Source organism: Hyperolius riggenbachi, chromosome 4 (assembly GCF_040937935.1).
Source record: "Hyperolius riggenbachi isolate aHypRig1 chromosome 4, aHypRig1.pri, whole genome shotgun sequence".
Lineage (NCBI taxonomy): Eukaryota > Metazoa > Chordata > Amphibia > Anura > Hyperoliidae > Hyperolius > Hyperolius riggenbachi.
In genome coordinates this window covers 219,845,989-219,858,503 of record NC_090649.1, presented here as the reverse complement: position 1 = coordinate 219,858,503, position 12,515 = coordinate 219,845,989, and the positions used below count along the sequence as shown (strand labels likewise).

At 49.5% G+C, this 12,515-nt stretch overlaps 1 protein-coding gene across 1 annotated transcript in view; it reads left to right on the top strand.

Moving 5' to 3' along the window:
• The window catches only part of LOC137504755 (microcephalin-like), a 121,988-nt gene that overhangs the window by 21,757 nt on the left and 87,716 nt on the right, over positions 1-12,515 (top strand). Inside the window, exon 2 of the mRNA XM_068233339.1 lies at positions 2,391-2,485. Within this exon, the coding sequence (XP_068089440.1) occupies positions 2,391-2,485 (95 nt within the window). The remainder of the gene's footprint in view (positions 1-2,390; positions 2,486-12,515) is intronic.

The following is a 12,515-nucleotide window of genomic DNA, read 5'->3' as shown; positions in this document are numbered from 1 at the left end:
CCCTGCAGTATAGATTACTTAGGTAGGTACCCCGCAGTATATATTAGATAGGTGCCTGCCGTATAGATTAGATAGATAGGTGCCTGCAGTATAGATTAGACAGGTAGGTGCCTTGCAGTACAGATTAGATAGGTAGGTAGGTGCCCTGCAGTACAGATTAGATTGGAAGGTGCCTGCAGTATAGATTAGTTAGGTAGGAACCCCGAAGTATATATTAGATAGGTGCCTGCAGTATAATTAGGTAGGGTGGTGCCCTGCAGTACAGATTAGATAGGTGCCTGCAGTATAGATTAGATAGATAGGTGCCAGCCTGCAGTATAGATTAGATAGGAAGGTGGCTGCAGTATAGATTAGATAGGTAGGTGCCTGCAGTATAGGTTAGATAGGAAGGTGGTTGCAGTATAGATTAGATAGGTGCCTGCAGTATAGATTAGATAGGTGCCTGCAGTATAGTTTAGATAGGTGCCTGCAGTATAGATTAGATAGGTGCCTGCAGTATAGATTAGATAGGTGTATGCAGTATAGGTTAGATAGGTGCCTGCAGTATAGATTAGATAGGTAGGTGCCTTAAAGAGATACTTAAGGCAAAAAAAAAAAAATGACATTTACTCACCTGGGGCATCCCTCAGCCCCCCGAAGCTGGATGGTGCCCTCGCAGCCCCGCTCCGATCGTCCTGTCCCCACCGGCGGCTACTTCCGGTTCGACGACAGCCGCCGACAGGCTGGGAACGCGGCTGATTTTCCGCGTTCCCAGCCGCTGCTATCACTCTCTATGCTGCTATAGCGTATATATATATACGCTATAGCAGCATAGAGGGTGATAGCAGCGGCTGGGAACGCGGAAAATCAGCCGCGTTCCCAGCCTGTCTGCGGCTGTCGCCGAACCGGAAGTAACTGCTGGCGGGGACAGGACGATCGGAGCGGGGCTGCGAGGGCACCATCCAGCTTCGGGGTGCTGAGGGATGCCCCAGGTGAGTAAATGTCATTTTTTTTTTTTTGCCATAAGTATCCTTTTAAGGTAGGTGACTTAAAGTCACCATACCATATGGTAATATAATAATTGCAGGTATTGCGTGGCCACGTGCCTTTCTCACCCCCCACGGGCTGGCATGGAGGAATGCAGCAGAGCAGACAAAGGTAGCACGGTGCAGCTGCTGCTCATCTATAGGGATTGCTAACAGCCACATTACACGACATTACATGCATATTATACGCATATAGCACGGGGGACAAGCTATGTATATGAAATGTATGAGTGACGTGGCTGCAACATCCCAGAATATGTCTGCCCCGTCCTGCTGATGTGATCAGGCGGCTTCCTGTACTCTCGCGCGTCTGCACAGGGCGCCTCTCTCCCCTCCCCGCTCATCGGGGGCTACTATAGAACAGGGGTAGACGGAGATACACCGAGTTCCGCGCGCGACTCAGAGCGCCCACCTCGCCCCCCTTTGTTCGTGCAGAGCGGGGGGGGAGTCAACTGACAGGACACCGACAATGCTGGGGTATCGTGAGAACGTGACGTCACAGGGTCTATTAGCCCATGTAATGTCAGATATTGCAGCCCGGAAGCAGCCTTCCTCACTGAGCATTGCGCATGCTCAGTGGGAAGTTAAACATTATTTTCCTGAAATATCTCCGCTTCCGCACCACGTACACTCCCAAAATTTTCAGGAGAGGGAGGGGACCCCCAGATCTAGCTCTGTGCCGAATTGCAGCCCCTGAGCCCCGCTAGTTCCCGAGATAGGTTTGCTGCAATCAGTCTCGGGAACTAGCGGGGCTCAGGGGCTGCAATTCGACACAGAGTTAGATCTGGGGGTCCCCTCCCTCCCTTGAAAATTTCGGGGGTGTACGTGGTGCGGAAGCGGAGATATTTAGGAAGTTTTACGTGGCTGCACAATTTAATGGGATGCAGCCTCCTACTGCGCATGCGGGGCTGCACAGCGTGCGAGGCTGCAATATCTGACATTACACCCAGTCTAGTTTTCACCAAAATGGGAACCCGGCGCGCTGCGAGGCGTATGATTAGAGACGCCCACACGCTCACGTTAGTATGGCGCTCAGCTGATGACGTCAGCATAGCTAGTGTGACCAGACGTCCCGGATTGCCCGGGACGTGTCCCGGATTCGGGGTCCGCTGTCCCAGGCTTAATGAGGTCCCGGGAAACGTCCCGCTTTTAGCAGCGGGACGTCCCGGCCTCGGGACTCTGGCCACTCTCTCCTCAATGAACTGGCAGCGGCGTCTATAGACGCCGTGCCAGTTCATTGCCTGCAGCCCCGCTCCAGCCTCCTCTTCCGGTGTCTGTTCCGACACCGGCAGAGCAGGGCTACGGCAAGATGGCTGCCGAAGCCCTGTACTGGAGACTATTTGTGTCTCCAATACAGGGCTTCGGGCGCCATCTTGCCGTAGCCCTGTCAGCGCGGGAGACTGCAGGAGAAGTAAGACGGTCCCAGGAGCAGCGTGCCAGAGGCCGGAGACTTCTGCCAGGTGAGTAAATCAATGCTTTCTTTTCCAGGTGAAATGTTTGCCCGCATTGTTTCTTTTACAGGTGAAATGTTTGCCCGCATTGTTTCTTTTACAGGTGAAATGTTTGCCCGCATTGTTTCTTTTCCAGGTGAAATGTTTGCCCGCTCAGTGTTGATGAGGCGCTCAGTGTTGATACTGGCAGATGCTGTTTATTCCTATCTGTTATTGCCTGATGAAACGCGTTGCACTTTATTTGGAGTATCCAATAAAATTGTTTTGACTGAAAATCCACAGTCGTGTGTTCTGCTTGGAGGGGGTGAGTCCACCACTGCCTCCTCTATTACCAAGATGGGTTTTTAAGTTCTTTTAGTGTTTTTTATCCTATTGGCGCCTCTGTTAGCCTATTATCTATATCTGTTTGCCCGCATTGTTTCTTTTCCAGGTGAAATGTTTGCCCGCATTGTTTCTTTTCCAGGTGAAATGTTTGCCCGCATTGTTTCTTTTCCGGTGAAATGTTTGCCCGCATTGTTTCTTTTCCGGTGAAATGTTTGCCCGCAGTGCGTTTCTTTTCTGGTGAAATGTTTGCCCGCATTGCGTTTCTTTTCTGGTGAAATGTTTGCCCGCATTGCGTTTCTTTTCTGGTGAAATGTTTGCCCGAATTGCGTTTCTTTTCTGGTGAAATGTTTGCCCGCATTGCGTTTCTTTTCTGGTGAAATGTTTGCCCGCATTGCGTTTCTTTTCTGGTGAAATGTTTGCCCGCATTGCGTTTATTTTGTACTGACATGTTTGCCCGCATTGCGTTTATTTTGTACTGACATGTTTGCCCGCATTTCGTTTATTTTGTACTGACATGTTTGCCCGCATTTCGTTTATTTTGTACTGACATGTTTGCCCGCATTGCATTTACTTTGTACTGACATGTTTGCCCGCATTGCATTTATTTTATACTGACATGTTGCCCGCATTGCGGTTATTTTGTGCTGACATGTTGCCTATTGCGTTTATTTTCTGGTGTCCGGGGTAACCGTTACTGCATTTATTATTTAATGGTCATAGATGGCTATGTTTGCTGCTTTGTGGTTACGGTATACTATTAGCATCACACAGTTTCTGCACACCCATGATGCAAAGTTTTGTTTGTCCACATCATGGCGTAAACACTGCTTTCTTATGCCTCGCTGTTACATCATTACGTTAGCTCCGCCCATACAATGTCATGGTCACGCCCATTTTTCGCAGCGGCGCAGCCCCTCCCCCAGCCCCCCCCATGCCCCCCTCCCCGTCCCAGGTTGGACCCACAAAAATCTGGTCACTCTAGCATAGCGGAAGTGTTGTTTGAAGCTGTGGCGGGCGCTCTGCTGTGAAGCTCATGGAGTCAGTGGGCAGTGTATCGTCACCAACCTGTGGTGATAGCGGCGTGCTCACAGGTATAGCAGAGGGTGCATTGTTTATGGGAGGATGCAGCCATTATGGGAGTCCCGCAGTAATGTGGTGCTTAGCAATCTGTGTAAAGTAGTAGAGCATGGCTGTAGTTATTTTGTTGTATTTTTTTTTTAAAGCACAGTTCCAGAAATAATAGATACAGATGACATAATCAGGACCCTTACACCTAAAGAATTAATAGGTGTACTTACAGAAGTCTGGTTATACTCATTTTGCTGAAGTTAAAGCAGTGGTCACAAAGCCAATGTTGCTGTTTTCAGAATGCATCTATGCAAAAAGGGTGCCCAGTGACGTCGAAGTGAGTTTTTTGGGGGCTTCACTACCAATAAAGAACCCTATTCTTTACATAGAATCTTCCCTCTACCGATGCCTAACTTTAACCACTCACCCCTACAGCTTATCTTAACCCTTTGGGGACCGGCTGCCTAGGGTTGCAACGGTATGAAAATTCACGGTATGATAACCGTCAAAAAAAATACCACGGTATGACGGTATTACAGTATACGGTATTACGCAATTATTCTCATTACAATTACCCTTATAAAATTGAGAAAAGGTCAAAGTTGAACAAACTCTTCTTTATTAAACCATTAATGGTTAGGGTCTTCCTGTCATGCTTGAAATATTTACTCTTCTAAATGTCAAAAAAACAATACCAAAAGTAAATCTCATTCTCCCCGTGCCACATGACTGCCTATGGCAGAGAGGGCAGATAAGGCCATTTGAAAGCACAGTAGGTTAATATGTCTGCTTCCATGAATCAGGAAGTAGAAACTGTGCAGATTTATTTTAGGGCCCGTTCACACTGCATGCGTTTCCAGCCGCGTTTTGGAAACGCGTGCAGGTGGCCGACACGCAGGACATCAGACATTGCATAGAGTGCGGTCCGGGAACGCATGCTGCACACAGATTTTACAAAAACGCGCGGCTGTCCCATTCACTTTTCAGTGATGGGATCAGCCACGCAACGCATACGAACGCGGAAGGCGTGCGTTCGTACGCGTTGCGGTCCGCATTTTGCAGTCTGAACGGGCCCTTAGGATTTGTATCAGCTGTAACAAAGAAAGAAATTGCTGTTGCATATCTTTGAGCAGAGAGGTGGACGTTTTGAGTTCAGGTCCACTTCAAAAATGCTGGTGGTACACTTTACTATACACCTTAAAGTGTACCAGAGATGAAGCATAGTGAAAGTTTTATATATACCTGCGGCTTCCTCCAGCCCCATCATGCGCACGGATCCCTCCCACGCCGCCTTCCTCAGCCTTTTCTATCGCTGGTATTGAGTCCAGTAACTTGAGCCAGTCGCGGCCAGTCTGAGCATGCGCAGTGCGTTCTCTGCAGCGGAGAATAATACTACGCAGGCATAGTACTATTTTCTGCAAGAGATGGAGGGAGCGCACTGCGCATGCGTAAAACTGGCCGCGACTTGCGAAGTTACTGGACTCAGTAACAGCGATAGAAAAGGCTGAGGATGGCGGCGTGGGAGGGATCTGTGCGCATGATGGGGCTGGAGGAAGCTGCAGGTATATATAAAACTTTCACTATGCTGCGTCTCTGGTTTCCTTTAAAGGATACCAGAGCTGAAAAATAAAATGCAAGTGGGTGGAGCGGACATGAATTAGGTGAAGTCCTGTGCTAAGCCACTGCGGACCATTTCTTTAAAAAGTAGGGGGACAGAGTAGAACAGGGGGGGAGCGGTGGGCATGAGGACACATGACATCACACAGACACACGTACATCAGGCAGACATCACACACCACACACACACACAACACACACCAATCCGGCAGACATCCATCTATCAGGCAGACATCAATCCATCAGGCAGGCAGGCAGACATCCATCCATCAGGCAGACATAGCTCAGACATCACACACACATATACATCAGGCAGACATCACTCAGACATCACACACACATGCCATACATATACACACTGGCTGCATTCATACAAACACAGCACCTCTCACACAGCAACACTGCTTATTTGGTGTCATAAGCTTCAGCTCCCCACGTGCAGTACGTCTCTCGCTCCTTCTCCCGGGCGGGCGGCATACTCATTTTCATGGGGGGAGGAGAGCTGGACATTCCTTTGAACATTGATCTGTATCAGTGTTTATGTCAGCTCTGCAGTCGGGGGAGGCAGGGGGCTGCGTGCATCGAGCAGGAGGGAGAACGGGCTATAGCCTTTTCTCATTTCCCATATTTATTTAGGTAGGAATGACCTGGTGACTCCCCCTCTGCCTTTGTGGTACAGTCCACAATAAAAAGAAACCACAAGCAGATACATTGCCGGGGAAATGGATCTCCGTGTGCGCTCCAGCCGTGGCCGCGTCATCACAGGACGCGTATCACCACCCAGCTCCTGCACTCATGTCGGCAAGCCACCCGCAATCAAGAACAAGCTTTGGGAGCTTGCCTTCGTTACAAAGGGAGACACAGAGCAGGACAATGCCGGGGATGCGGAAATACAGCAAAAAACGGTATTTCCTAAAAGTGCTTACCGAGATTACCGTGCTTAGTAAAACCGTGATATACCGTAATACCGGTAAATCGCGGCAACCCTACGGCTGCCTACCCCCCCCCCCCTTAAGGATCAGGCCATTTTACATGCAGGGGGTGCATTTGGGGAGGTCAGGCAGCTGGATCCCCAGTATAGTTAGCTGGGTATGGTGTCCCCTGAGATGCCAGCAGCCTTTAGGGCTCATTCACACCATTGCGCTTCTGTCCACTTCTGTGTGCTTTTTTTCAGCAACATGTATCTGTTAACGTTATGTGCTTGAAAAAAAGCAGACAGATGCGCACAAAGTGTGAATGAGGCCTTACTCACCTCCCAGGCTCCAGCGATGAGCAACTCTGGCCGACATCCTAACTCGCACTGCCGTTAAGCTCTGGGTTGTGACTTGATGACGTCCTCAAGCCGGGACCCGACACTTATGTCAGAGCAAGCAGAGATGCTGGCCAGAGCGGAGAGGAGCGACGATCGCCAGGGCAAAGTCAGGAGGGTGAGTGGATTCTCTTCCCCTCCTACAGCCGCTGCTGTAATAGTGATCACTATGATCCGCTGACGATCGTAGTGATCAGGAGCCAATCGCAATTGCTCCTGATCACTGAGGGAAAATGTCAGCTGTCATATGACAGCTTAATCTCCCCTCTCGGGTGTGCACGATCGCGTTGGGAGAGAAAATGACAGGTGGCCTGAGGTGAAAATAAACAGATGATAAACAATTTATCCTCCTACTCCTTAAAATTACTTTTAAAGGGACCCTTAGCTGTGTCCTAAAAAAAAAAGATTCCTCCACAGTCAAGCCAGCACCATCCGTAGTATTTAAAGCTCTTTATTTCTTTAAAAAAGCATGACAAGCTTTTCACAGCGACAGTAGCGCTGTTTCGATCACCAGATCTTTCTCAAGCTGTACAAAGTTATGTCACACCATATCAGCAACAACATGCCTTTAAATAGCCCCCTCAGTATACCTTCACCAATCAGAATCAAGTACCTGTAGCCAATCGGAACGCCCAGGCAGCGGTGTGGACCAGAAGGAAGACTGCACCTTCTAATATTCAAATCCGGACATCCCATAATGATGTCCACATCGTCACCTAAGCCCACCCCTCATGAACGGACTCAGAAGGAAACCGCTCATATCATATGCAGATCATATGCGCATCTGCGCATTCACATATTCAGCTAAGCCCACCCCTCATGAACGGACTCAGAAGGAAACAGCTTATATCATATGCAGATCATATGCGCATCTGCGCATTCACATATCCAGCTTACCCCACAGCATAAGGCAGCGTGTGAGCACAGCGGAGGCCGCTTCCTGAAAGTCCTGCGTCACCGTGACGCGCAGTCACGTGATCCTTCCATCAGAGGGGCGTATACACCTCTCTCCTCTTCGCAACCTAAGCAGCGTGGCTATGTTTACATAGCAACAGCTGCCTCCTAGGTAAACGCCGTCGCCACGACACATGGTCATGCGCATCACAGGGAGCGTAAAAGGCCACCCCTCCCCAAAGTTCCCAATCTATGAATCCATTCCGCCTCCTTCATAAGTAACATTCTCTGGCGGTCACCTCTTCTAGGACTTAAAGGGACATAATCAATTACTTGTACCCTCAACTGGGCAACTGAATGACCGCATTGTTTAAAATGGCAGGAGACTGCCTGATCCTCATCCCCCTTTCTTATTGCACTCTTATGTGATGAAATCCGATCTCTAAGGGGTTGTGTTGTCTGTCCCACATACCCTAAACCACAAGGGCATTTGAGAAAATAGACAACAAAAGAGGACTCGCAGCTGTAATACCGACGACCACCCACGATCAGGGATAAGGTTATGAGTACTTACAAATGTAATAGAGAGAGGAATGTCAGGAGGGGCACCTATCCGTGTTTACATTGCCACATGTGTGGGTCGGTTAATAAAGGAGACTGCTTTACTCATCCCTCTAGTGGTAAAAAAAAATTTATCAACGGGTATTACAGCTGCGAGGGTACAAGTAATTGATCATGTCCCTTTAAGTCCTAGAAGAGGTGACCGCCAGAGAATGTTACTTATGAAGGAGGCGGAATGGATTCAAAGATTGGGAACTTTGGGGAGGGGTGGCCTAAATAGGGAATACAATTTATTGCCATGTATATGAATATAATGTTATGATTCAGTGGGAAGTGTCCTCTTCTGTTAAAGGGGTGGGTTGTATTTTAATATTGTGTCTTAACTGTTTGTTTTTATTTTATGTTTCAGATTCTCAGGGTACCTGTGGCCGGAGGACGCAGAGGCAACTTTATTCCTATCCCTGTTAGTTTCAACAGTGTGGGTGGGCTGGTGAGTAATCAGCCCTGGCTGCTTCTTTGATGTTTACGCGTGACGCTGGCTTGGTTGCCAGGGTCACGCTTATGTTGTTTTGAAGTGAGCGGTATACATGCCCATTTGTTATTGTTATGAGGCCATGCGCATCTGAGCAATGAGGTGAGCGACTTTTACGCTCCCTGTGATGCGCATGACCATGTGTCGTGGCGACGGCGTTTACCTAGGAGGCAGCTGTTGCTATGTAAACATAGCCACGCTGCTTAGGTTGCGAAGAGGAGAGCGGTGTATACGCCCCTCTGATAGGAAGATCACGTAACTGCGCGTCACGGTGACGCAGGACTTTCAGGAAGCGGCCTCCGCTGTGCTCACACGCTGCCTTACGCTGTGGGGTAAGCTAGATATGTGAATGCGCAGATGCGCATATGATCTGCATATGATATAAGCGGTTTCCTTCTGAGTCCGTTCATGAGGGGTGGGCTTAGGTGACGATGTGGACATCATTATGGGATGTCCGGATTTGAATATTAGAAGGTGCAGTCTTCCTTCTGGTCCACACCGCTGCCTGGGCGTTCCGATTGGCTACAGGTACTTGATTCTGATTGGTGAAGGTATACTGAGGGGGCTATTTAAAGGCATGTTGTTGCTGATATGGTGTGACATAACTTTGTACAGCTTGAGAAAGATCTGGTGATCGAAACAGCGCTGCTGTCGCTGTGAAAAGCTTGTCATGCTTTTTTAAAGAAATAAAGAGCTTTAAATACTACGGATGGTGCTGGCTTGACTGTGGAGGAAGCATTGGAACGTCTGGAGTGCAGAGACACTACAAGCCTTAGCACATCTATCTTTTTCTCCCCTCCTTGGGTGCTTGCTTTACACTGATTGATGTCTAAAAAAAAGGGACTTACCTGTGGCTTCCTCCAGCCCTTTGTTGCCTGCGAGTTTCCCGGCATCCTCCTGGCCCCCTCCACAGTCCTGGTAGCGGCTCTGGTAATGCACCGACTTCGGTTGAAGTCGCGCATGCTCGCCCCCGCTGTGTACCCGTCCCATCATCGCGACCGGCTTCTGTAAGAGTCCTGTGCGTGCGTGGTTCAGTTTTTAGAGAACCGCGCAGGACTCTTGCGGTGGCCGGTGTGATCGGTATGTAGCGGGGGCGAGCATGCACAACTTCACCCAAAGTTGATGCATTAATATAGCCCCAGCAGGAAAGTTAAAATACATGAACTATTGATCTTTTTTCTATCTCTCCCTTCCCCTCAAAAGTTGTATTCATCCAGGAAAACTTTCATGACTGTATTTTGCTTATCAGTGATTTGTAATATATTGCCAACAAGACAGAAGCTGTCACCTCCATGCCTAGAAATTAACTCTTTCAGGCAGCAAAGTAAAGCAAGTAAAACAGCCTGGTTATTAATATGTACTCTACAATGGTTCCCCAACCCTGTCCTCAAGGCCCACCAACAGTGCATGTTTTGCAGAAAACCACAAACATTCGCAGGTGGGGTAATTAGTTTCTCAGCAGAGCTGATCAACCACCTCTGTGGATTTCCACAAAACATGCACTGTTGGTGGGCCTTGAGGACAGGGTTGGGGGGAACACTGTGTAACATACATATGTTTATCTCATCATGTCACATGTGATTGGATTCAGAATAGTTGACCGTAGAGATTATCAATTGAGCAATGATATTCCAATTCTGTTGGTTTGGATTCTTATTTAAAGGGATACTGTGAGGGGTCGGGGGAAAATGAGTTGAACTTACCCGGGACTTCTAAGGGTCCCCCGCAGACATCCTGTGCCCACGCAGCCACTCACCGATGCTCCGGCCTCGCCTTCGGGTCACTTCTGGAATTTCAGACTGTAAAGTCTGAAAACCACTGCGCCTGCGTTGCCGTGTCCTAGCTCCCGCTGATGTCACCAGGAGCGTACTGCACAGGCCCAGTATGGTCTGTGCCTGCGCAGTACGCGCCTGGTGACATCAGCGGGAGCGAGGACACGGCAACACTGGCACAGCTGGAATTTCAGACTTTAACCACTTGCCGACCGCATGCTTATACCGTGCGTCGGCAAAGTGGCAGCTGCAGGACCAGCGACGCAGTACTGCGTCGCCAGCTGCAGGCTGATTAATCAGGAAGCAGCCGCTCGCGCGAGCGGCTGCTTCCTGTCAATTCACGGCGGGGGGCTCCGTGAATAGCCTGCGGGCCGCCGATGGCGGCTCGCAGGCTAAATGTAAACACAAGCGGAAATAATCCGCTTTGTTTACATTGTACGGCGCTGCTGCGCAGCAGCGCCGTAAGGCAGATCGGCGATCCCCGGCCAATCATCGGCCGGGGATCGCCGCCATGTGACAGGGGACGTCCTGTCACTGGCTGCACAGGACGGATAGCGTCCTGTGCAGCCCCGATCACCGGGGGGACAGGTAGGAGAGGGAGGGGGGTGAATGTCGCCGCGGAGGGGGGCTTTGAGGTGCCCCCCCCCGCAACTAGCCTGCCCACCAGAGCGATCAGACCCCCCCTGCACACCATCCCCATAGGGGGGAAAAAGGGGGGCGATCTGATCGCTCTGCATTAAACCTGATCTGTGCTGAGGGCTGCAGAGATAACCCAGCACAGATCACAAAAAATAACGCTGGTCCTTAAGGGGGGGTAAAGGGTGGGTCCTCAAGTGGTTAAAGTCTGAAATTCCAGAAGTGACCCGGAGGCGGGGCCGGAGCATCGGTGAGTGGCTGCGCGGGCACAAAATGTCTGCGGGGGACCATTAGAAGCCCCGGGTAAGTTCAACTCCTTTTCCCCCGACCCCCTACAGTATCCCTTTTAAAGCAATTTGCATGCTGCTTGTATTCTTCACCTCCTGCCGATTTGGGTTGCCTCATTCCATTTTAAGCTGCATTAGAAGACAACTGAAGTGAGAAGTAAAAGGAGGCTGCCATATTAATTTCCTTTTAATTAATACCAGTTGTCTGGCAGTCCTGCTGCTCTATTTTGCTGCAATAGGGGCTGAATCACACCAGAAACAGGTATGCAGCTAATCTTGTCAGATCGGACAATAATGTGAGAAACACCTGATCTGCTGCATGCTTGTTCAGGAGCTGTGGCTAAAAGCCATTAGATGGCTCGACAGCTTCCGACATGTCCGATCACCCGCCGGATCGATTCCGCAGTCGATACCACGGGCGGGACAATGGAAAAAGAAAAGGAAAATGAGCAGACGATAAGGGAATCAAGCCGGGGGCATAATTGAGCGGTACAAACGTACCGTATATTCCCGGCATAAAAGGAAATAAATATGGCAGCCTCCATATCCCTCTCACTTCACCAGCCCTTTAAAATTGCATGCAAGTTGGAAAATTAGCATCTAGCGGTGCATTTTTGCCACTGTTAGTTAGGCTACTTTAAAGCCTCATCTACACGCGGCACGATTAGTCGCCGGATCGCCTCTTCCGCGTCCCCGCTCGTCGACGCGCTGCGTCCATGCTCATCGCCGCGCCGCTTATCTTCCGCTCGATTCCCTGCCATTGTCCCCTCGCGGGGAACGAGCAGGAAATCAGCGGTAGCAAGATACGCCCTGTCGGATCTTATCAATCGAGCCGCATCAGCGGCTCGATTGATAAGTAACATCGGAGCCTCATCTACGCGTGTAGATGAGGCTTAAGAGCAGGGCTGTGGAGTCGGAGTTGGGGCAATTTTGGGTGCCCGGAGTCTGGGAAAAATGCTCCGACTACTAATGATTTTAAACTGTAATTAAAAGAGAAAATATGATAAAATGTTCTATTTCTCAGATGATAGTCGTCATA